The 26,137-nt window shown below is 42.3% G+C and overlaps 2 protein-coding genes across 2 annotated transcripts in view; both read right to left on the minus strand.

Moving 5' to 3' along the window:
• Positions 1-2,200: 2,200 nt before the first annotated feature.
• SPMAP2L (sperm microtubule associated protein 2 like) overlaps positions 2,201-26,137 on the minus strand; it is a 79,443-nt gene continuing 55,506 nt past the window's right edge. The window contains exons 7-9 of the mRNA XM_003806491.5: positions 14,926-15,057; positions 10,480-10,655; positions 2,201-8,372 (exon numbers count right to left, since the gene is read on the minus strand). Coding sequence (XP_003806539.2) covers positions 8,258-8,372; positions 10,480-10,655; positions 14,926-15,057 — 423 coding nt within the window. The 3' untranslated portion in view covers positions 2,201-8,257. The remainder of the gene's footprint in view (positions 8,373-10,479; positions 10,656-14,925; positions 15,058-26,137) is intronic.
• LOC134730274 (glycine dehydrogenase (decarboxylating), mitochondrial-like) lies at positions 15,385-18,901 on the minus strand. Its single transcript, XM_063603809.1, is given in 4 exon segments — positions 15,385-16,007; positions 16,010-16,584; positions 16,587-18,024; positions 18,026-18,901. Coding segments are annotated over 4 exon segments (3,063 nt in total). The 3' UTR covers positions 15,385-15,833.

Consider the following 26,137-nt stretch of genomic DNA (forward strand, 5'->3'; position numbering starts at 1 on the left):
AGTTTTAATTCCATAGGTTATTGGGGAACAGGTGGTATTTGGTTACATGAGTAAGTACTTTAGTGGTGATTTGTGAGATTTTGGTGCATCCATCTCCCGAGCAGTATACACTGAACCTGATTTGCAGTCTTTTATCCCTCACCCCCTTCCCACACTTTCCCCCCAAGTTCCCAAAGTCCATTGTATCATTCTTATGCCTTTGCATCCTCATAGCTTAGCTCCCACCTATGAGAACATACACTCCATTCCTCAGTTACTTCTTAGAATAATAGTCTCCAATCCCATCCAGGTTGCTGCAAATGCCATTAATTCATCCCTTTTTACGGCTGAGTATTAATCCATCATAAACATATACCAGTTTCTTTACCCACTCATTGATTGATGGGCATTTGGGTTGGTTCCACATTTTTGAAATTGCGAATTGTGCTGCTATAAATATGTGTGTGCAAGTGTCTTTTTCGTATAACAACTTCTTTTCCTCTGGGTAGATAACCAGTAGTGGGATTGCTGGATCAAATGATAGTTCTACTTTTAGTTTTCTAAGGGATCTCCACACTGTTTTCCACAGGGGTTATGCTAGTTTGCATTCCCATGAGCAATGTAGAAGTGTTCCCTTTCCCTTTTCACTGCATCCACACAAACATTTGTTATTTTTTTATTATGGCCATCCTTTCAGGAGTAAGGTGGTATCGCATTGTGGTTTTGATTTGCATTTCCCTGATCATTAGTGATGTCAAGCATTTTTTCATATGTTTCTTGGCCATTTGTATATCTTCCTTTGAGAATTGTCTATTCATATCCTTAGCCCACCTTTTAATGGGATTTTTTTTTTCTTACTGATTTGAGTTCGTTGTAGACTCTGGATATTAGTCCTTTGTCAGATGTATAGATTGTGAAGATTTTCTCCCACTCTGTGGGTTGTCTGTTTACTCTGCTGACTGTTCCTTTTGCTGTACAAAAGCTCTTTAGTTTAATTAAGTCCCAGCTATTTATCTTTGTTTTTGTTGCATTTGCTTTGCTTCTGGGTTCTTGGTCATGAAATCCTTGCCTAAGCCAATATCTAGAAGGGTTTTTCTGATGTTACCTTCTGTAATTTTTATAGTGTCAGGTCTTAGATTTAAGTCCTTGATCCATCTTGAGTTGATTTTTGTATAAGGTGAGAGATGAGGATCCAGTTTCATTCTTCTACATGTGGCTTGCCAATTATCCCAGGACCACTTGTTGAATAGGGTGTCCTTTCCCCACTTTGTGTTTTTGTTTGCTTTGCCAAGTATCAGTTGGCTGTTAAGTATTTGGGTTTATTTCTGGGTTCTCTATCTGTTCCATTGGACTATGTGCCTATTTTTATAGCAGTACTATGCTGTTTGGTGACTATGGCCTTTTAGTAGTTTGAAATCAGATAATGTGATACCTCCAGATTTGCTCTTTTTGCTTAGTCCTGCTTTGGGTATGCAGGCTCTTTTTTGGTTCCATATGAGCTTTAGGATTGTTTTTCTAATTCTGTGAAGAATGATGGTGGTATTTTAATGGGAATTGCATTAAATCTGTAGATTTCTTTTGGCAGTATGGTCATTTTCACAATATTGACTCTACCCATCCATAAGCATGGGATGTGTTTCCATTTGTTTGACTCTCACTATCTCTCTCAGCCTATTCAGGTTGCTCTAACAAAATACAATGAACTGAATAATTCACAAATGATAGAAATTAATTTCTCACAGTTCTACAGCCTGGGAAGTTCAAAATCAAGACACTGGAAGATTCAATGTCAACTGATGGCTGCTTGCTCCTTCCAAGATGGCACCTTCTTGCTGCATCTTCACATGGCTAAAAACGGAAAAAGAGATGAACTCTCTCAAGCTCTTTATTAAGGACACTAATCCCGTTGATGAGAGCATAGCCCTTATGACCTAATCATCTCCTAATGGCCCCACCTCTTAATACTGTTGCACTGGAAATTAAGTTTCAACACGAATTTTGGAAGGATGCAAACATTCAAATTACAGCGTTTTGCCTCCGGTTCCCCCAAATTCATGTTTTTCTCACTTACAAAATACATTCTTTTCATTCCAATAGCCCCAAAAGTCTTAACTGAATCCAGCATCAACTTTAAAGTTTAAGTCCAAAGTCTCACGTAAATATCATCTAAATCAGATATAAATGAACGATTAGTTTGAAGCAAACTCCCCCTCCAGCTGTGAACCTGTGAAATCGAACAAGTTATGTGCTTTCAAATTACAATAGTGGCTGGGCATGGTGACTCATGCCTGTAATCCCAGCACTTTGGGAGGCCAAGGCAGGCGGATCACAAGGTCAGGAGTTCGAGACCAGCCTGGCCAACATGGTGAAACCCTGCCTCTACTAAAAATACAAAAATTAGTCTGGCGTGATGGTGGGTACCTGTAATCCCAGCTACTCGGGGGGCAGAGAAACACTTGAACCCGGGAGGTAGAGGTTGCAGTGAGCCAAGATCACGCCACTGCACTCCAGTCCGGGTGACAGAGCAAGACTCTGTCTCAAAAAAAAAAAAAGAAAGAAAGAAAGAAAAAAAGACAATAGTGATATCAGCATAGGATATACATTCTCATTCCAAAAGGGAGAGGTAGGAAAGAAAAGAGTAACAGGTCTCAAGTAAGTCCAAAACCCAACAAAGCAAACATTAAATATTAAGGCTTGAGAATGATCTTCTTTGACTCCATGTCCCATCTTCTGAACACACTAAGGTTCACCCAGGTGGGCTCACCCCCTTGGCTTTGCTGGGCACAACCCATGGTCAGCAGGGTTTGGAGTCATGTGACTGTGGCTCTCCCAGGTTGATGTTGCATGTTGGTGGCTCTACCAACCTGGGGTCACAAGGGTGGCCCTATTCTCATGGCTCCATTAGACACTGTCTTAGTGGGGACTCTCTGCCAACTATATTGTACCTGGGCCCACTGAAGCCATACCTGGGGTGGCTGAGGGGCACTGCACCAGAATTTGTGGAGCAGAAATGTGAGGCAATACTAGGAAGTGGGCCCCAAGGTCCCACAGATGCCCTGTGCTCCTGCTTTGAAATCATTCTGTCCTCAAGGGCCTGGCACTCTGAGCTTGTGATGGGAGTGGCAGCCTTGAAGATCTCCAAAATACCTTAGGGGTCATTCTTCCATTGTCTTGATTAATAGCATCTGACTTCCTTCTAGCCATACTAATCGCCTTACCAAACATTCTCTTGGTCACAATCTTGGTGTTCTCTCTCAACCATGCTTCTCATCCTTTACAACTTGACAAGGCTGAGAATTTTCCAAATCTTTAAGTTCTGCCTCTCTTTTAATTATAAATTCCATCTTTAATTCAATTCTCACTTCTCACATTTTATTACAAGCAGTCAAGAGAAGCCAAGCAGCTCCTTCAACACTTTGCTTAGAGGTTTCTCCTGCAAATATCACATGAATACAATGTAACCAAGGTTCTTTTTTTTCTTTTTGTCACTTATTAACTTACTTCTCTAGTTTCCACTATCTTGTTCCTCATTTCCATCTGACACTTCACTAAAATGGCCTTTACTGTCCATATTTCTTTTCTTTTTCTTTTTTTTTTTTTTTTCTTGAGACAGGGTCTCACTCTGTTGCTTAGGTTAGAATGCAGTGGCAAAATCATGGCTCACTGCAACCTCAACTTCCTAGGCTCAAGTAATTCTACCTTAGCCTCTGAGTAGCTGGGACTACAGGCAAGCACCACCATGCTTGGCTAGTTTTTTAAAAAACTTTTTTTTAAAATAAAAATGGGGTGTCCCTATGTTGCCCAGGCTGGTCTTGGACTCCTGGGCTCAAGCTATCCTCCCACCTCAGTCCCTCAAAGTGCTGGGATTACAGCCGGGAGCCACCATGCCCAGGTTACTGTCCATATTTCTGCCAACTGTCTGGTTCATGACCACTTAAGTAATCTCTAAGAAGATTGAAGGTTTCTCTACAACTCTTCTGAGTTCTCACCAGAAATCGCCCTTAATGCTCCATTTATGGCAACACAGGCTTTTTCTAGCCTGCTCCTCTGAACTGTTCCAGTCTCTGTCCATTACCAGTTCCAAAGCTGTTTTTACATTTTTAGGTATTTGTTACACAGTACTCCACTCCTGGTACTAATTTTCTGCCTTAATTTTTTGGGCTACTATGACAAAACACCAAACACTGGCTAATTTATAAAGAACAGAAATTTATTTCTCACAGCTGAGGCTGGGAAGTCTAAGATCAAGGTGCCAATAGATTCGGTATCTGGTAAGGGCTTGTTCTTTGCTTCCAAGATGGCACCTTCTTACTGCATCTTTACATGGCAAAAAGAGAAAAGGGATGAACTCACTCCCTCAAGCCCTTTTACAAGGGCACTAATCCAATTTATTAGGGCAGAGTCCTTCAGACCCAATCATCTCCTGAAAGCCCCACCTCTGAATACTATTGCATTGAGGATTAAGTTTCAACATGAATTTTGGAAGGACACAAACATTCAAACCAGAGCACTCTCTATCCTGTTTCATAACCTAGAAATCCAGAAGTTATCTTGAATTCTTTCCTCTCCCACTCCCCATATATAACCCATCATCAAATCCCATAAATCCACCTTCTCAAATCTCTCTTGAGCCTGTCACTTCTTACCGTCTCCACCATGGTACCAACAAACTATTTTCACATTTCAAATGACGTACTAAATAACTTCCTAACTTGGCCTACCCACCTCCACTGCCCCCTTCCCAATTTATTTGTCAGAACTATTTCTTCAAAAGCCAACTCTGATCACATCACCCCATGCTTAAATTACTTCAATAGCTTCCCTTTGGTTTTAGGATGAAGACTAAAATCCTTAACCTGTCCTCCAGTGCCCTACGTGGTCTGGTCTGGCTCCCATCCTTCAGCCTCCTCTTGCTTCACACAACCTCCTATTTCTTTCTGTTTGAGCCACACTGGCAATCTTTCAGTCCCTGATGCATCCTTCCATCTGCCTCAGGGGATTTACTGGAAGGCAGTTCCGGCATCAAAGGAATAGCCGGAGCACCAGGGTAGGAGTCAGAACAGCGCCAGGGACACAGGTAGTAGGAGAAAAATAAAGTCTCATCAGGGCACCTATATGGAAATATCAGCTCCATCACCCTTGCTTCACTATGCTTAAGATCCACAGTCCCAGAAGACAGTTCAATGGGTGTGGCTGACTTGGGTTACGTATCCATACCTCGGCTAGGAAACCTTGAATAAAAATCCCCATAAAGCTTTAAACAATGAGGAGAAAGTAATTCTCCAAGAGCAAATGCGCAGTTCTTATCAGAAGGAGGAAGAATGAATTCAGAGTGATCCAAAAATCAACAACTGTCCACTTAACATATGTTCCCACTACTTGGAATGCCTTCCTGTATCCTCTTTGGTTAGTTAGTCCTACTCAGTTTTCAGTGTTGAACCCAGGTGAGTTAAGAAAACGCCACAATTTGAGACGAATTAAGAGTCCTTTATTAAGCCGGCGGCCAAAGAGACAGCTAATGCTCAAAATTCTCTCGGCCCCGAGGAAGGGGCTTGATTAACTTTTATACCTAGGTTTAGGAAGGGGAGGGGGACTCAAATGTAATAATTCTACAGAAGTAAAAACATGCAAGAATCAAAAGAATCAAAATGGTTACAGAGTGATAAACAACTTAAAAGACAAATGGTTACAAGAAGAGCAACGGTACCAGGTGCAAGGTTCTAAATCTTTTATTATAATTAGATATAGGGTCTATGCCAGACACGAACTCAAGGTTTTATGTTGTTATCTCTTGGAGAAAATTCCTGGGAACTTCATACATTGTTGGTGTTGGTACCTTATCAGTTAATTGGGCTCCTTTGAAATGCTGAGGATCTGTTTACCCAGGCCAACTCCTCACGAGAGGGGGTTGGGTGAGGAGCCCTAGTGTCTTGTAAATTAAGGGGTCAATTGGAGTTTGCCCGGCTTTCCTAGCTAGAGAGTCTTATTTACATGAAAAGCAAGGCTAGGTGATTTAAAGAGACAAGCAGGACAAAATTCAAAGTAACGAGTTGAAGTAAAAACAAGGTTAGGCATTTCATCAGCATCCAACCCAGTTGTTCCTTCATTAGAGAAGCCTTCCCTCACCTTCCCATGGGATCAAAGTTCTCTATTCTGTTATTTCATAACACTATTTCATAGTACTTGCTAGTGTTGTAATTTTACATTTATTGGTGAATATTCTAATGAAATCATCTCTCCCAATAAGCTAAAGAGTCCATGAGAGCAGAACCCATATCTGTTTGGTTCACTGTGTTATCTCCAGTGCCAAGCACAGGGTCTGGCAAAGCAAAGACACTCAACAGACATTCATTTAATGTAAGAATCAAGGCATATTTTCCCCACTGATATGAATTATGCCACTGTACCCTTAGAAAGCTAGCACAGGTAAATTTCTTATTTTTAATTTCAATAGCTTTGGGGGTACAGGTAGTTTTTGGTTACATAGATAAGTTATTTAGTGGTGATTTCTGAGATTTTGGTGCACTCATCACCCAAGCAGTGTACACTGTACCCATTATGTAATCTTTTATTCCTCACCCCCCTACCAGCCTTCCCTCTGAGTCCCCAAAGTCCATTGTATCATTCTTACGCCTTTGCATCCTCACAGCTTAGCTCCCACTTATAAGCGAGAACATACAATGTTTGGTTTTTCCATTCCTGAGTTACTTCACTTAGAATAATGGCCTCCAACTCCATCCAAGTTGCTGCAAATGCCATTATTTTGTTTTGTTTTACGACTGAGTAGTATTCCATGGTGTACATATACCACACTCTCTTTATCCACTTGTTGGTTGATGGGCATTTAGGTTGGTTCCATATTTTTGCAATTGCGAATTGTGCTGCTTTAAACATGTGAAACACAGCTAAATTTCTTTTCTTTTCTTTTCTTTTCTTTTTTGAGATGGAGTCTCTCTGTATCACCCCAGGCTGGAGTGCAGTGGTGCAATCTCGGCTCATGGCAACCTCTGCCTCCTGGGTTCATGTGATTCTCCTGCCTCAGCCTCCTGAGTAGCTGGGATTACAGGTGTGTACCACCACACCAGGCTAATTTTTGTATTTTTAGTAGAGACGGGGTTTCACCATGTTGGTCAGGCTGGTCTTGAACCCCTGACCTCGTGATCCATCTGCCTCAGCCTCCCAAAGTGCTAGGATTACAGGCATGAGCCACTGTGCCTAGCCACAGCTAAATTTCTAAATAAAAATTTTTGTTTCAAATATATACTTTATTATATACATTTTATCATCTAATCTTTACGAGAATGCTGCAGGAACCCATTTTCTACATAAAGAAACTGCAGCACAGGGAGTTAGGAAGTTTGTTTAAGATCACATACCTGGTAAATAATCCATGACAGAGACAACTGCAGGTTCTATCTGATTCCAAAACTCAAGTTCAAAACTGCTATGTGATATTACCCCTCTGTAACACAAAGACCTTAAAGGTAGAACTCATTCATCTGTAAAATTGGCTTTCAAGTAAGTTCATTTTCATGCAAATCTAGATATGCCCCATAAAAGTTAGTTTAATTTGTAAAATACTGATCTATAGAGAGAATAAAATTCTGGGCAGATGCAATTTTACAGAGAATTTTAATGCTTACCAAACATCTTGCTTTTTCTCTCATTCATGGTAAGTGACTCTGGCATGAGTAAAGGAACAGAGATTGGTGACATCATCATTAAGGTAACCTGTTCCCTAAATTTCAATTATAAATTGTATTTATAGACTATAAAAAGTATTTCAATTTTTCCAAAAGAGCTTCACTTTTTCAGTGTTTTTTCTAAGTAATAAGGGGATGCTGAAATAACACAAAGAATGATTTCATTTCCCAGGACTTACTGGAGAAGGGACTGAGGTAGGATCAGTTACTGGGGAACATGGAACTCACTGGGAAAGGAAAAGCAAAACCCACAAATATAAGGAAGAGTGTTTCTTCAGGTCAGCTACAGCAATGAGGCAGCCAAGATGCTTGTGAGGAAACAGTAAGGATAATGAGGCAGTCTCTCATTTTCTCATTTATTGCATGCTGGAGTCCTCAAATCTGCTAAAGATTCAGCAACAGGTAACAGCAACAACTGCTATTTAATGATCATGGTGGTTTTCCCTAAAGGTCTCATTTTGTGGGAGGGGAAGCAAGGGGTGAATGTAAACTGACAGTACCGCAACAGGGAACTAAGTCATCTAATATGTGTTCTAGATACATAACCAGGGTCTGACTGTTGTGGCTTTCTGTATTTAACGTGTAAGAGGTTGTGACAACTCCCGGATCCTTTGAGAACACTGTGCTTTCAAAGCAGCTGGCTTGGTTTTAAAGACATCTGGATCATAATACACAATACGCACAGGAGCCCTGAAATAGGGGAAAAAGAAATCAACCTGAAATAAGATGAACAGAGAAGGTAGCTAATGTTTCTCAAGCATCCACTGTATGTTATGTACTATGATATTACCCCATTTTATTTTCATGACCTCCACTATACAGATAAGGAAATCAAGACTCAGTTAAATGAAGTTAAATGAATGAATTTACAGACAAATCCAGATTTATATGTCTCTCAGATTCCAAAACCTTTTCTCTTTCCCCAGAAAGTAAATTCAGGAAGTTGCTTAGTCTTGAACTTGAGTTTTGGAATCAGACAGACCTGAGTTTGTATCCCCTATGTATCATTTACCATAACATAATTTGTCAATGTTAAAACAAGCCAGAGTATTCTCTGGTAGACTTAAGGAAATAAAATTTTTGAAGTTGGCCACTCTCAGCACCTTACCACCAAATAATAATTTTGTCATCAGGATAAAAACCTTGATAATGCACTTGATCATATTCTTCTCTTTTATTTTTTATTTTATTGTTTTATTTTTTTGAGACAGGGTTTCACTCTGTCACCCAGGCTGGAGTGCAGTGGTGCGATCTCTGCTCACTGCAACCTCCTCCTCCCAGGCTCAAGTGATTCTCCTACCTCGGCCTCTCAAATAGCTGGGACTACAGACGTGCACCACTATGCCCAGCAAATTTTTTTGTATTTTTAGTACAGACGGGGTTTCACCATGTTGCCCAGTCTGGTCTCAAACTCCTGGGCTCAAGTGATCTGCCTGCTTTGGCCTCCCAAACTGCTGGGATTACAGGTGTGAGCCAACGCATCCAGCCTCTTCTCTTTAATGAACAGAGAATGAGCTTCATTTCATCTGATGGCAAATTTATTTTTTTTAAAGGATAAACACATTACAGCATTTTAAACATGTCATTATATAAGACTAGCATATTTCCTTTTCCCTGAGCTCAAGACTTCCACAACTTTTTCTGCCTCTCCTAGGTTTTGCTACTGATGCTTTAAAAGAGGGATCAGATGTTATCCGTCAAGGTAACAAAATTAATTGAGGCTCGGGCAAGTTAAGAGGCCTCCAAAAAATAAACAGAAATGAGAGGCAATGTTTTTCTTTGTTAATTATATATTCTTATCTATTTGAATTAGGCCATACACGTACATGATGCAAAACATTGGAAAAATACAAAAGCCTATTTATTGAAAAATAAGTCTTCCTCCTATCCCAATTCCCTAGGCCCCCAAAGGCAACCATTGTTACTAGCTTCTTGTATACCCTTCTGAGATACTACAGGCATATGTAAACAAGTATATGGCCCATGTCTTTTTTTCTTACACAAATTGCAACATATTACATGCTGTGTTCTAGAACCTGTTTCACTTAATAATATATGTTAGATAAATAATTCCATACACATACTTATCAGACTGTCTCCTAGATCTTAAGTTTCTTTTTCTTTTTTCCTTTCTCTTTCTTAGAGCCAGGGTCTTACTCTGTTGCCTGGGCTGGAGTGCAGTGTTATAGATCATAGCTCACTGTAACTTCAAACTCCTGGGCTCAAGCAATGACTTCCTGCCTCAGCCTCCCAAGTTGCTAGAACTACAGGCACATGCCACCACACCTGGCTAATTTTTTGTATTTTTTTGAAGAGATGGGGGTCTCACTTTGTTGCCTAGGCTGGTGTCAAACTCCTGGGCTCAAGCGATCTTCCCACCTCTGCCTCCCAAAGTGTTGGGATTACCAGTATGAGCCACTGTGCCTGGCCAATATTTTTAAAGAGTTTTTTGTAGAGACAGGGTCTCACTATGTTCCCCAGGGTGGTCTCCAACTCCTAGCCTCAAGCTATCCTCCCACCTTGGTCTCCCAAAGCACTAGGATTACAGGTGTGATCCACCTGCCCCATCCTAGATCTAAGTTGCAATACCTAGTCCACTAACCTTTTAACAGTAGCGTTATGTTTAGGGTAAGAAGACCATAGATGTATCATAATAAATGTAATTCATTAAGTAAGATGTTTTGGAAGTTCTTTTCATATTTCTACAACTCTTTTCATTTGCCTTATTAGGTCAACTTTCTCCCTCTCCCCAGAACCCCAGCCTTTCCTGTCCCACTTTAGCCTGAAATTGACATACCTCTTATTTGGATTAGCTAGTTCCTGAATCCTAGGTGATGCTTTGGAATGAGTAGTAGCATAAGATACTGGCCAATGGGCATCACGGTCAGGTAGATAATCTTGATGAACAGACTTGGACTTCGCTAGAGCTATTGTTCGGGGGCTAGGTTTAGCTATCATGGCAGCAGGAGGTACCTATAGTGGAAACAAAGAGACACAAAAATATATCCCAAATTTTACATTTCTCTATGTCTATAGCTGTATCCCTACTTAAGTCACAATCATTTCTTTTCTGGATTACTGCAACAGACTCGTAACTGGTCTCTCTGCTTCCATCCTTGCTCCTGTACAATGCAGCCTTCCATGACAGTTACTGAGGGAGAGAATGAACATATAATGAGTGTGTTCTGTGAGCCAGACAGTGTTCTAAGCTTTACCTAAATCATTCCCACTTAATCATCACAACAGCTTCATGAGCTAAGTACTTTCTAAAGCCCAAATCAGATCATATCGCTACCAGGCTTTAAACCCATGCTGGGCTGGATGCGTTGGTTGCTACCTGTAATCCTATCACTTTGGGAGGCCAAAGCGGGTGGATCATGAAGTCAGGAGTCTGAGACCAGCCTGACTAACACGGTGAAACCCCGTCTGTACTAAAAATACAAAAATTAGCTGGGGTGGCCCGTGCCTGTAATCCCAGTTACTCAGGAGGCTGAGGCAGAAGAATTGCCTGAACCAGGGAGTCGGAGGTTGCAGTGAGCCAAGATCACACTACAGCACTCCAGCCTGGCAACAGAGTGAGACTCTGTCTCAAATAAATAAATAAATAAACCCATCCTATTGTTTCCCATTTTGCTAAAAATAATACTTAGGCTCAGCCAAGCACAATGGCTTGTGCCTGTAATCAGTCCCAGCACTTTGGGAGGCTGAGGTGAGCAGATCATTTGAGCCCAGGAGTTCAAGACTAGCCTGGACAAAATGGCAAAACCTCATCTCTACAAAAAATAAAAATAAAAGAAAGCAAAGAAAAACAAAAATTAGCTGGTTTACATTCCCACCAACAGTGTAAAAGCATTCCTATTTCTCCACAGCCTTGCCAGCATCTGTTGTTTCCTGACTTTTTAATAATCACCATTCTGAATGGTGTGAGATGGTATCTCATTGTGGTTTTGATTTGCATCTCTCTAATGATCAGTGATGTTGAGTTTTATTTTCATATGTTTGTTGGCCACATAAATGTCTTCTTTTGAGAAGTGTCTGCAGCACTATTCACAATAGCAAATACCTGGAACCAATCCAAATGCTCATCAATGATAGACTGGATAAAGAAAATGTGGTACATACACACCATGGAATACTATGCAGCCATAAAAAAGAATGAGATCATATCTTTTGCAAGGATATGGATGGAGCTGGAAGCCATCATCCTCAGCAAACTAACACAGGAACATAAAACCAAACACTAAATGTTCTCACTCATAAGAAGGAGTTGAACAATGAGAATGCATGGACACAGAGAGGGGAACAACACACACCAGGGCCTGTCAGTGGCAGGGGGTGTGTAAGGGGAGGGAGAGCATTAGGACAAATAGCTAATGCATGTGGGGTTTAAAACCTAGGTGACAGGTTGATAGGTGCAGCAAACCACCATGGCACATGTATACCTATGTAACAAATCTGCACATTCCGCACATGTATCCTGGAACTTAAAGTGAAAAAAATTAAAAAATAAAATAAAAAATAATAATTTTGAGCAAAAAAAATTAGCTGGGCATGGTGGTGCATGTCTGTGGTCACAGCTGCTCAGGAGGCTGAAGTGGGAGGATCACTTGAGCCCAGGGAGGTTGAGGCTACAATAAGCTGTGATAGCACCACTGCTCTCCAGCCTGGGTGAGAGAGTGAGATCCTGTTTCAAAATAATAATAATTATTACATATTATTGTGTATATATACATATATACACACACTTAGTGTATTCTGTTTTCACACTGCTATGAAGAAATATCTGAGATGGGGTAATTTATTAAGAAAAAGAGGTTTAATGGAATCACAGTTCCATTGGGGAGTGGCTGGGGAGGCCTCACCATCATGGCAGAAGGCAAAGGAGGAGCAAAGGCACATCTTACATGGTGGAGGGCAAGAGACTATAAGAGCCCAGCGAAGGGGGAAGCCCCTTATAAAACCATCAGATCTCATGAGAACTCACTCACTATCAGGAGAACAGCATGGGGGAAACCACCCCCATGAGTCAATTATTTCCACCTGGTCCTTCCCTTGACATGTGGGATTATTACAATTCAAGGTGAGATTTGAGTGGGGACACAGAGCCAAACCCTATCACTTAGGCTCCTTCTGTGGCCTACAAGGCCCTACATGATCTGCCTTCTGCCCCACCCCTCTGACCTCATCTTCCTCCCCTCCTCTCCTTGATCCCTGTGATTCCAGCCACACAGACTCCCTGGACCAGGTCCTTCCCTCTCAGGACCTTTGCACTTGCTAGTTCTCCTTGAAAAAAAAACTTCCCTTAGCCTTGGCTTGGCTGCCTCTCCCTCACTCAAGTCTCTAGACTCATACATCACATTCTTCAAGGAGATCTTCCCTGGCCAGGCAAGACAAGTCAGCCTAATTACCCTCTTCTGCAGGACTTACTTAATCTTCTTCATAGCACATGTCAACACCCACATTAGCTCATTTATCACTTTGTTTATTGACTGTATTTCTCCCCATTAGAATATAAGCTGCTCAAGGGGAATTACTTGTTTGCTAAAAGCTAAAATTGGCTCTGGCACATAGTTGGTGCTGAATAAACATATATTGACTGACTCCTTTTGGTCTTACTTTAAAAACCACATCTACCAGATTGCCTTTCTGTTATGTTGCTTTATTGGTAAAATACCTAGGATGACATCTACTACTCTCTTTTAAAGGCTCACTCAAAAGAATTAGAGTGGGGCTAGCCATGATGGCTCACACTTATAATCCTAGCTCTTTGGGAGGTTGAGGCACAAGGATCACTTGAGCTCAGGGGTTCCAGACCAGCCTGGGCAATATAGTGAGACCCCTGTCTCTACAAAAAAATTTTTAAAACTTGGGAGTGGTGGCACATGCCTGTAGTCCCAGCTGCTCAGGTGGCTGAGGTGGGAGGATCACTTAAGCCCAGAAGGTTGAGGCTGCAGTGAGCCATGATCATGCTGCTGCACTCCAGCCTGGGTGACAGAGCAAGACACTGCCTAAAAAAAAAACACCACCACCACAAAAAAACAAACAAAAGAATTAGGGTGGACAGCTAACACCACTCTCAGTAGTCTTGAAAGTGTTCTGCATTGCAATGGTGCAGATTTGTTTCGGGTTCTAAGACTATGATTTTCTGCAGTGGTATTCCTTTTTTCTAAAGACCTTAAAAAATAAAATAAACCCAAACAATCCTAGCAATTAAGGAAAGATCTCCATTACTTCCATTTTTACATACCAAAAAACTGAGAATAAAGTCATTTGCCTGACAGTCACAAGTCACTTTAGTAAACTTAAGACACTCGTCCAAGAGTTTCTGATTCCCAGAATGGTTTTCTTTCCTAATAGAATTCCATATTAAATCCTCAGTTTCCTTGAAACAGGGTGAAACTGGCCCCACCTCTTTTGGCAACATGATCATTAGATATTTTTTGAAAACCCAACTGGAATAGGGCACCAAGTTGGCACTGCAATTGATGGTGGGGAATGTCAAGGATGAAGAGGGAGGGAAGCCATCAAAGGTTCCAGGCTCTGTGCTGAGTGCCATGACTTACCTGTTATTGCTCAACACAGCAGACCACTCGGTGAGGGCGGCTATCTCCAGAATTCTCTAGCTCACCTTGCTCCACCCAATTTCAAATGCATCCCAACTTTAGTACTTTGGCATGTACTCTTCCCTTTACTGGAATATTCTTCTAGATCTTCACTTGGTTGACTCCTTATCAGTCAGGTTTCAGCTCATTCCTTCCTTAGAGAGGCCTTCACTGACTACCATAGGCAAAGTATCTTACCGCCCTGCCCCACAGTCATTCATTTTCTATGTTATTTTCCTGATAGCATTTAGCATGATCTGACATTATCTATTGACTAATTTATTGTTTGTCTCCCCTGATTAGCATAGAGCTCCAAGTTGTTCACTGGGATCACTGCCTGGCTCACAGTAGGCATCCAAATATTTGTTGAATGAATAAAGCTCAGGAAGTTTGTCCCAACATCATAGAGCTTGTAGTGACGAGGCTGCAATTTGAATCCAGCTCCAAAACTGAACTCCAAAGCCCATGCTCTTGGTGCTCTACTCTTTTCCCTCTCTCCCTATCATCTAGCTAGTCTCTCTTCCTGCCACAGACCACTCTTCCCAGATTCTCTTTTCCAGTGACTTTGGGCTATGCCCTGTAGAGGCAAAATGGCATCCTAAGAGCAGCCAAAAAGTGAGCTGAATGTAGTGATAGCTTACAGGATGGATGGGCAGTTCACTTCTTTGTCTTTCATAGCACAGACCCTCTAACTTGATCCTTGGGTGGGCAAGCTCTATAATTCTTGGAGTTGCAATCGCACTCAGGGTAGAAAGTGAAATCTTGGTTTGCATCTAGGGGAGAAAAATAAAACAGTACTTATAAGCATCAAGTAATAAACACTATTTAGTTCAAGATTACAAAGTATGATTTGACCTCTGGGCCAGACTTCTCAACACTCCAGCAGAAAGGGTGGGAATCTTGCAGTAACCTATAATCCAGCTGAAAGGATCAATTTCTATCTTTCTCAAACAAGATTACATGGATTCTGATGTAGCTTTTCTTTTTTTTGTTGTTGTGTTTTGTTTTCCAATCAAAGTGCTTTTATTAGAATACTAATAAATGCAGATAAAAAAACCTCACACAGAAAAAGAGGAAAACACTCAGAAATGTGATTACAGATTAGGCATATTAGAGGAAAAAGAGTTCTTCAGGGTATACAAAATGTAAACATTTGTCCTGGGATTTCCCACAGATGGCACAGTCCACATGGACTCTTTTGGAACAAAAAAATGTCTATTAAGTCTCCAGGATAGCCTCTATAAAGTCTGCAAACTTGCCACATTAAAAGTTAAAGTTCCTAAAACTTTCTATGCAAAACACAAAATGGCTCCCAATCCAGGCAACTGGCACACGTGTAAGCAGAATACCAAAGCAAATCTGTCTTCCAACCATCAGCTTCGACTCCCTCCAGGTACTGTATTTACATTTACCTTGACAGAGATTACAGAGATATACACAGTATATAAAACTCCTACTTGAGGCTGGGGTGGGAGATGAAATCTTTCTTGCTTATCAAATGCTCTGGGGAGAGGCACCAAATCAGTCCTTTAAACTTAGGGAGAGAGGACTAAGAAGAGGCCCTCTTTTGTTCAGAAAATGGTGACTCATAAACTTCCATGGGTGGGCAGGTACAAACCAGGTGCTGATCTCCATATATGTCATCAATCCGGGCAATCATTGGCCAGAATTTGTTCTCTGGTTTCACGAAGGGGAGTGGGAATGCTGCCACCTCTGTGGAATATAAGGCCGGTCCCAGTGGGAAGATATAACGCAGGTCAGGGAGTGCGGAGACATCTTCAGCGGATTGACCCTGGGGTCGATGCGGCCCTCCTCAATGTCAGCAATTTCCTGCCGAATGCTGATCATGGCATCACAGAATCTGTCCAGCTCTGCCTTGTCCTCCGACTCAGTGGGCTCAACCATGAGGGTCCCTGCCACAGGCCAGGGCATGATAGGGGCGTGAAATCCATAATCCTGGAGTCTCTTGGCCACATCCACTGCCTCAATATTTGCAGACTTTTTGAAGGCTCTCGTGTCCAAAATAAATTCATGACCCACATAACCTCTTGCACCCCTGAAAAGAATTCTGTAGTGTTTTTCTAATCGCTTGGCCATGTAATTGGCATTTAATATCGCAGTTTCCGTGGCTTGTTTAAGGCCCTTGCCTCCCATCATCTTGATATAAGCCCAGGAAATGGGCAAGATGGAACTGGAGCCCCATGGGGCCGCACTGACGGTTCCCACAGGACAGGCATCCTCATTCCATTTTAGTGAAATGATGGGATAATTGGGCAAAAACGGGGCAAGGTATTTCTTACTCCACTGGGCCCCATGCCAGGACCACCTCCTCTGTGGGGAATGCAGAAGGTCTTGTGAAGATTTAGGTGCGAGACATCAGACCCAAAGTCTCCAGGGCGACAGATTCCCACCTGAGCGTTCATATTTGCCCTGTCTAGGTAGACCTATCCTCCATGTTGATGGATGAGGTCACACACGTCACTGATGTTCTCTTCAAACACCCCATTGGTGGATGGGTATGTAATCATGATGGCTGCTAGGTTCTCCTTGTGCTTATCCACCATGGCCTTGAGGTGAACTGCATTGATATTCCCACATTTATCCACCTCCACAGGCTGAATCTTCATGCCTGCCATGTGGGCACTTGTTGGGTTGGTCCCATGTGTTGATTTCAGAATGAGGCAAACCGTTCTGTGCCCCTCTCCTTTCTGGTTTAAGTAGGCTCGGATAGTGGCCAGTCCAGCATATTCTCCCTGGGCTCCGCTGTTTGGCTGGAAACAGACCTGGTCATAACCTGTGAGTTCACACAAATCCTTCTCAAGCTCTCAGAAAAGCTGCTGATATCCTTGAGCTTGGTCCAGAGGCACAAAGGGGTGGATGTTTGCAAATTCTTTCCATGTGATAGGTGCGAGTTCAGACGAACTGTTCAGTTTCATGGTGCAGGATCCCAGTGGAATCATGCTGTGAACAAGGGAAATGTCTTTATTTTCCAGTTTCTTCATATACCGGACAATATTTGTTTCAGAGTGGTAGCTGTTGAACACTTGATGGGTGAGGAACGGGCTGGTCCTCTTGAACACAGACCCTGGAATACCTCTGCACTCCTCTCCCATGCTTTCAGCAACCAGTTCTGCAGATGACTCACAAACAAAGATCCACAACAAATCGTCCAGATCTTTTTCATTGACTGTTTCATCAAGAGAAATACCAAGTGTGCCATCCTCAAAAAGCCGAAAATTGATCTGCCGCTGAGTGGCCCTGCCCAAGACCTCCTTCACTGAGCAGCCACACTGAATCTTCAAGGTATCAAAGAACAGGTCATGCTGGAGTTGATGCCCTGCTCGCTGGAGACCTTCTGACAAAATCAAAGTGGCATTATGTACCCTCCTAGCAATATGCTCCAGCCCATGGGAACCATGGTAGATTGCAAACATGGCTGCCATATTCGCCAAGAGGGCCTGAGCTGTACAGATGTTGCTGGTAGCCTTGTCTCTCTGAATGTGTTGCTCCCTGGTTTGAAGAGCAAGACAATACACTTCTTTCCCAGTGGCGTCTCTTGTTGCCCCCACCATTCTTCCAGGTATCATTCTCACCAAGCTTTCTCGGACGGCAAAAAATGCTGCGTGGGGTCCCCCATAGCCCAGTGGCACTCCAAATCTCTGGGAGCTGCCCAAGGAGATGTCTACCCCAAATTCTCCCGGTGGCCTCAAGATGCACAAAGCTAAAAGGTCAGTAGCACACACAGCAGGCCAGGCTCCCACTCTGATGAGCTCTCTCCACGAGTTCCGTAAAGTCTTCCACCTTCCCCTCCGTGTCTGGGTACTGGAACAACACTCCGCTGACATCTTTTCCACTGAAGTCCATTTCATAGGGTAACTTCAGCTCAATGAGGACTCCAGTATATTTGGCTCGAGTCTGGACAACAGCTATTGTCTGTGGGTGGCAACGGGGGTCAACAAAAAATTTCCTCCTCTTGTTGTGTCTGTAGCACAGCTGCAGCGCCTCTGCAGCTGCAGTCCCCTCATCCAGCAGGGATGCATTGGCCATGTCCAGGCCTGTGATGTCACACACCATGGTCTGGTAGTTGAGTAAACTCTCCAGCCTCCCCTGAGACACCTCAGGCTGGTATGGAGTATACTGGGTGATCCATCCTGAGTTCTCCAGTAAGTTCCGCAAAATCGTCTGTGGCACTGAGCAGTTATAATAGCCCATGCCAATATAGGATCTCCAGATCTGGTTTTTGCTTGAAATGGCATGCAGAGTTGCAAGTATTTCATTTTCACAAACAGGGTCTTCCATTTTCAAGGGTCTTTTCAAACGGATGTTGGTAGGGACCGTCTTCTCGATCAATTCATCAATGCTCGCCAGCCCCAAGATCTGCAGCATCTCTCTCTGGTCTTTGTCCCCAGGGCCGATGTGCCTCCGAGCGAAGTCGTCGTGTCTGGGCAGAAGGCGCTCCAGGAGGGGCGAGGCCCCAGCCGCGGCGCTGTCCCCGCCGCCACTGCTGCTGTCCCGGCCCCGCGGCGCCCAGCACAGCCCCGATCCCCCAGCCAGGCGGCGGCCGTCCCCGACCCCGCGGCCCAGGCGCAGCCCCCACGCCCTGGCACAGGACTGCATGGCCGCGGCCACCGTGTCCTGCCCCGGCCTGCAAGGGTCAGCCGCGCTCTCGGCCCCTCTCCTGGCCTCGGTCCCCCGGGTGGCGGCTGCGTCCAGCCTGGAGCCCCTTTCGCTGGACCGCCAGCCGGACAGATGGATGGACGCTCGAGGGCAATGAATGGGCGCTGCGCTCAACCAAGACACTCGCGCAAAGTTGTGGCTCCCCAACGTAGCTTTTCAAGAACTTAACTGTTAAACTAAAGACTTTGAGGCAATAGCAAATAACTGATTCAGAGATAAATGGTAATGATAAACTCAGCCAAGAGGCCAGGCTCAGCCCCACCAAAAAAGAATGCTATAAAGCAGCGGTCCCCAACCTTTTGGACACCAGGGACCAGTTTCACGGAAGACAATTTTTCCATGGGCAGTGTTGGGAAAAGGATGGTTTAGGGATGAAACTGTTCCAACTCGGATAATCAGGCATTAAATTCTCTTAAGGAGAGCACAACCTAGATCCTTTGCATGCACAGTTAACAATAGGGTTCACGCTCCTATGAGAATCTAATGCCACTGCTGATCTGACAGGAGGTGGAACTCAGGTAGTAATGGTCACTCACCCTCCTGCTCACCTCCTGCTGTGCTGCCTGATTCCTAACAGGCCACGGACCGGTATTGGTCCACAGCCTAGGGGTTGGGGATCCCTGCTATAAAGGGTGACTTAGCTTTGTTCATAATTATTTTTGCCCGTTGGGAATTGGGGCTCATATTATCACAAATCACCATGCTTAAAGTGAATTTAAGTGTCTTTCTTCTAATTGGAATAGATAAGAAAAAGAAGCCAAAGCCAATAAGAAGAAAAGCAGAACCATACATCTCCCCACTAGACTCCCAAGTTATTCTTCACTATCTGAATTGTGGAAATTTGTCCAAATTACATGGTCTTCTATTTAAATTACTTGTATTCAAAGTCAAAGCTTACCACAAAATTTTGAAGGAAAATATAATCAATAACGAAATAAAGTGGGGCTTTAACCGTGGGTTAAAATTCCTTCCTGTGCTGTTTAATTGATGATGATGATGATGATTATGATGATGATACTAACACTGACAGTGTTTCACATGTTTTGTGTATTAGTCTATCCTTGCATTGCTATAAAGACCTACCTGAGATGGGGTAATTTGTAAAGTGAGGTCTTGTTGGCTCATGGTTCTGCAGGGTGTACAGGTGGCATGGCTGGGGAGGCCTCAGGAAATTTACAATCATGGTGGAAGGGCAAAGGGAAAGCACATCTTACATGGTGGGAACAGGAGACAGAGCAAAGGGGAAGGTGCTACACACTTTTAACAACCAAATCTCCTGAGAACTCACTCACTATCACAAGAACAGTAAGGGGGATATCCACTCTCATGATCCAATTACCTCCCACCAGACCCCCCCTCCAACACTGGGGATTATAATTCTACATGAGATTTGGATGGGGACACAAATCAAACCATAACATATTGAATCATTTATTCATCACCTCGGGTATCATTTTTATTTCTAATTCTCTAAGACAGAAACCAAGGTATTGTGAGATTCATTAATTTATTTAAGTTTACACAGTAAGAGGTAGAGGTAACATTCAAACTGAAGATCCTACCTCTTTGTACGACACAACAAAGTACTAATTAAACATTTTAAGCATTTTAAAGCATGAATAAAGCTTTCTGTCCTCTCAGCCTCTGGGAAAATGAAAGAAATATATGACAACCATTGCTTTCAATTAAGGCTTACGATCTAAAAAGACTTAAAATAATCATGTACTTATTCAATTTATTAAACAAATATTTCTTAGTCAATTATAGTATGTAAGACACAACAAGGAATAATAAGATACAGTTCCTTTCCTTAATGTAATTTTCAACTTAGAAAGAACCATAAGGCTGGGTGTGGTGGATCATGCCTGTGACATGAGCAGTGTGGGAGGCTGAGGCAGGAGGATGGATTGAGCCCAAGAGCCTTTTCAGACAACTGGATATTCTTCCTCGATACAACTTGAAAAGTGCTAGTTTCTTAAATGGTAGCTGCAAAAAGTACCACTTGAAACTATGTGAATGAACTTTTTGTACTTCATTACCTTACAATACATTTGCTTATCTTGCACATTGAATGAACCTTTTAGCCATGCATAATTTTGAACTTAATACCTAGGTTTCACACCAGGGATGCAGGAATGGTTTAACACATGCAAGTCAATAAATGTGATACACCACATAAACAGAATTAAAAACAAAAATCACATGATCTTCTCAATAGATGCAGAAAAAGCATCTAACTCTCCAAAACTCTCCAAAATCCAGCAAACTCTCAGCAAAATACAAGGGACATAACAATGTAATAAGAGCCCTCTATGACAAACTCACAGCCAACATAATACTGAATGGGGAAAAGTTGAAAGCTCTCTGAGAACTGAAACAAGACAAGGATGCCCACTCTCACCACTCCTCTTCAACATCGTACTGGAAGTCCTAGCCAAAGCAATCAGACAAGAGAAAGAAATAAAGGGTATCCAAATCGGTAAAGAGGAAGTCAAACTGTTACTGTTTGCATGACATGATCATTTACCTTGAAAACCCTAAAGACTGCTCCAGAAAGCTTCTAGAACTACTAAAAGAATTTGGCAAAGTTTCTGGATACAAGATTAATGTATACAAATCAGTAGCTCTTCTATGCACCAATAGTGACCAAGCAGGGAAACAAATCAAGAACTCCACCACTTTTACAATAGCTGCAAAAAACACACACACACAAAAAAACCCCACACACACACAAAAACAAAACAACAACAACCCAAAACAACAACAACAACAAAAACCTTAGGAATATACCTAACCAAGGAGTCAAAAGACCTCTACAAAGAAAACTACAAAACACTGCTGAAAGAAATCATAGATGACACAAACAAATGGAAACACATCCCATGCTCATGGATGGGTAGAATCAATATTGTGAAAACGACCATAGCGCCAAAAGCAATCTACAAATTCAATGCAATCCCCATCAAAATACCACCATCATTCTTCACAAAATTAGATAAAACAATTCTAAAATTCATATGGAACCAAAAAAGAGCCTGAATAGCCAAAGCAAGACTAAGCAAAAAGAACAAATCTGGAGGCCTCACACTATCTGATTTCAAACTATATTATAAGGCCATAGTCACCAAAACAGTACGGTGCTGGTATAAAAATAGGCACATACGCCAGGTGCAGTGGCTCACACCTGTAATCCCAGCACTTTGGGAGGCCAAGGCGGGTGGATCACTTGAGGTCAGGAGTTCGAGACCAGCCTGGCCAACGTGGTGAAACTCTGCCTCGACTAAAAATACCAAAATTAGCCAGGTGTGGTGGTGGGCGCCTGTAATCTCAACTACTCAGGAGGCTGAAGCAGGAGAATCACTTGAACCTGGGAGGCGGAGATTGCAGTGAGCTGAGATTGCGCCACTGCACTCCAGCCTGGGTGACAGAGCAAGACTCCATTTCAAAAAAAGAAAAAAAAAATAGGCACAGAGACCAATGGAAAAGAATAGAGAACCTAGAAATAAGCCCAAATACTTGCAGTCAACTGATCTTTGACAAAGCAAACAAAAGCATAAAGTGGAGAAAGGACACCCTGTTCGACAAATGGTGCTGGGATAATTGGCTAGCCACAAGTAGGACAATGAAACTGGGTCCTCATCTCTCACCTTATACAAAAATAAACTCAAGATGGATTAAGGACTTAAACCTAAGACCTGAAACTATAAAAATTCTAGAAGATGGCTGGACACAGTGGCTCACGCCTGTAATCCCAGCACTTTGGGATGCTGAGGTAGGCGGATCACCTGAGGTTGGGAGTTCGAGACCAGCCTAACCCATATAGAGAAACCCCCTCTCTACTAAAAATACCAAATTAGCCTGGCGTGGTGGTGCATGCCTGTAATCCCAGCTACTTGGGAGGCTGAAGCAGGCAAATTGCTTGAACCTGGAAGGCGGAGGTTGCAGTGAGCCGAGATCACACCATTGCACTCCAGCCTGGGCAACAAGAGTGAACCTCCGTCTCAAAAAAAAAAAAAAAATTCTGTAAGATGACACTGGAAAAACCCTTCTAGACATTGGCTTAGGCAGGGATTTCATGATCAAGAACTCAAAAGCAAATGCAATAAAAACAAAGATAAATAGCTGAGACTTAATTAAACTAAAGACCTTTTGCACAGCAAAAGAACAGTCAGCAGAGTAAACACAACCCACAGAGTGGGAGAAAATTTTCACAATCCATACATCTGACAAAGGACTAATATCCAGAATCTACAACAAACTCAAATCAGTAAGAAAAAAACAAACAATCCCATTAAAAGGTGGGCTAAGGACATGAACAGACAATTCTCAAAAGAAGATATACAAATGGCCAACAAACATATGAAAAAATGCTCAACATCACTAATGATCAAGGAAATGCAAATCAAAACTACAATGCGATACCAGCTTACTCCTGCAAGAATGGCCGTAATCAAAAAATCCGAAAACAGTAGATGTTGGTGTGGATGCGGTGATCAGGGAACACTTCTACACTGCTGGTGGGAATGTAAACTAGTACAGCCACTGTGGAAAACAGTGTGGAGATTCCTTAAAGAACTAAAAGTAGAACTACCATTTGATCCAGAAATCCCACTGCTGGGTATCCACCCAGAGGAAAAGAAGCCCTTATTTGAAAAAGATACTTGCACATGCATGTTTATAGCAGCACAATTCAGAATTGCAAAATCATGGAACCAACACAAATGCCCATCAATCAACAAGTGGATAAAGAAACTGTGGTAAATGTATAGGATGGAATACTACTCAGCCATAAAAAGGAATGAATTAACAGCATTTTCAGTGACCTGGATGAAATTGGAGACAATTATTCTAAATAAGGTAACTCAAGAATGAAAAACCAAACATTGTATGTTCTCACTGATATGTGGGAGCTAAGCTATGAGGATGCAAAGGCATAAGAATGATACAATGGACTTTGAGGACTTGGGGGGAAGAGTGGGAGGGGGGTGAGGGATAAAAGACTACAAATATGGTGCTGTGTAGACTGCTTGGGTGTTGGGTGCACCAAAATCTCACAAATCACCACTGAAGAACTTACTCATGTAACCAAACACTACCTGTACCCCAATAACTTATGGAAAAATCACAAAAAAACAAAAAAGTTGAATGAAGAAATCAATCAATCAATCAATGGACCAAGGAAGAATGGATAAAGTACAATTGTTTTATGCACTGTAAAATGAGTAAGTTGAATGAAAATAAAGTGTAAAAGGTAAATTTATAAAATAAACATTTTAGGGGCAGCTATGTAAAAAAAATTATTTAGGGCTCTTAAAATTAATTGTTAAAAACTCCTGGAATTATAAATAGAATAATAAAACTTGCAAGCCAAACTTAAAAGCCTAAGAAAAATCAACTTTTAAATTTGAAAATTTAAAAATGAGACTATTGATTATTTATAGCATACCTCTAAACAGTCTTTTCTGCATATAAAATCCATGCTCAAGGATACCTAAAAAGCTTACATCATTGAGTGTGGCAGTTTTTTTTAAGTGCCTATAAATTCTTTGACACTTCTCTCAATTGAGAGGTGGGGTTTGTGTCGCTGCCCCCTTGAATCTGGCCAGACTTGTAACTACAACAATAAACAGAGTATGACTGCTGTAATGTTATGTGACTTCTAAGGCCAAGCCATAAAAACCATGCAGCTTCCACCTGTTCTCTCAAAATATTCACCCTTGAGACACTCCATATTAGTATATTCCTTCTCAGAACAGCTCTCCTGACAAGAAAGGTCTAAGCCACATGGAGAGACCATATGAAGGAACTCCTACAGATATTCCCAACTGAGTCTATCTAGCTTTCAGATTATCCCAGCCTGGGCACCACACATAGGTGTTATTGTGGACTGACTGTTTGTGTCCCTCTGAAATTCACATGTTGAAGCCCAAACCCCCAGTGATTGAATTAGGAGGTGGAGCACTTTGGGTAGTAATTAGATTTGGATGAAGTCATGAGACCGGAACCCCCATAATAGGATTAGTGTCATTATAAGAAAAGGGAGAGACCAGAGATCTTTCTCTCTGAGAACCTACAAAGAAGAGGTCATGTGAGTATACAGCAAAATCGTGGTTGTCTGCAAGCCAGGGAGTGGGCCCTCACCAAGAAAAGAATATGCCAGTATCTTAATCTTGGACTTCCCAGGCTTCAGAACTGTGAGAAATAAATATCTTTTGTTTAATTTACCTAGACGATGGTTTTAGGTTACAGCAGCCCAAGCTGACTAAGACAAGTGTAAAGGAGCCTCCAGATGATTCCAGCCCCCACCATTTCAGACACCCAAGGCATTACAGATTTCCCAGCTGAGGCCCCAGACATCATGGAGCAGAGAAAAGGCCATACCTGCTTGCCCAGTCAGAATTTCTCAGTCATAAAATCCTTGAACATAATAAAATCATTGTTGTTTTATGCCACTAAGTTTGGGGATGGTTTGGCATCCAGCAACAGACACCTAGATGAGAACTTTAAGGCTGGGTTCTCTGTATTGGTTTTAGATTATCTGGAGTTTGTTTTCCAAACTGATTAGATTTAAAGGCATTAATGATCCTATTGCTAGTGGTGAAAAAAAATACACTGTAGTCCATGGCGTGCAGTGGCAAAACAGAAAGCAAGGCTTTGGGTGATGAAGCAGCTGCTGCAAGCAAACATTTTAGTGAAATAAATAAGTGCAGTAGGATTTCTTGGTTACTTCTAAGTGAACTGAAGAACTTGAGAAAAGAAAGTGGTAAGTTCAGGCCTTTAAATTCCAACTGTAGGACAGGCGCAGTGGCTCACACCTGTAATCCCAGCATTTTGGAAGGTCAAGGTGGGAGGATCGCTTGAGCCCAGGAATTCAAGACCAGCCTGAACAACATAAGGAAACTTTGTCTCTACAAAAAATGTAAAAATCAGCTGATTGTGGTGGCACACACCTGTGGTCCCAACTATTCAGGCCAGGGTAGGAGGATCACTTGAGCCTGGGAGGTCAAAGCTGCAGTGAGCTGTGATCACATGACTGCATTCCAGCCTGGGTGACAGAGTGGGACCTTGTCTTAAAAAACAAAAAAATAAAATCCCACGGTAATGTCCACATACAGAACCAGAAAGCTTCTATGACTTCTCTAAAATTTTGAAAGCCTTATCTTCTAACAGCACAGG

This window comes from Pan paniscus, chromosome 3, assembly GCF_029289425.2.
Source record: "Pan paniscus chromosome 3, NHGRI_mPanPan1-v2.0_pri, whole genome shotgun sequence".
NCBI classification, from domain to species: domain Eukaryota; kingdom Metazoa; phylum Chordata; class Mammalia; order Primates; family Hominidae; genus Pan; species Pan paniscus.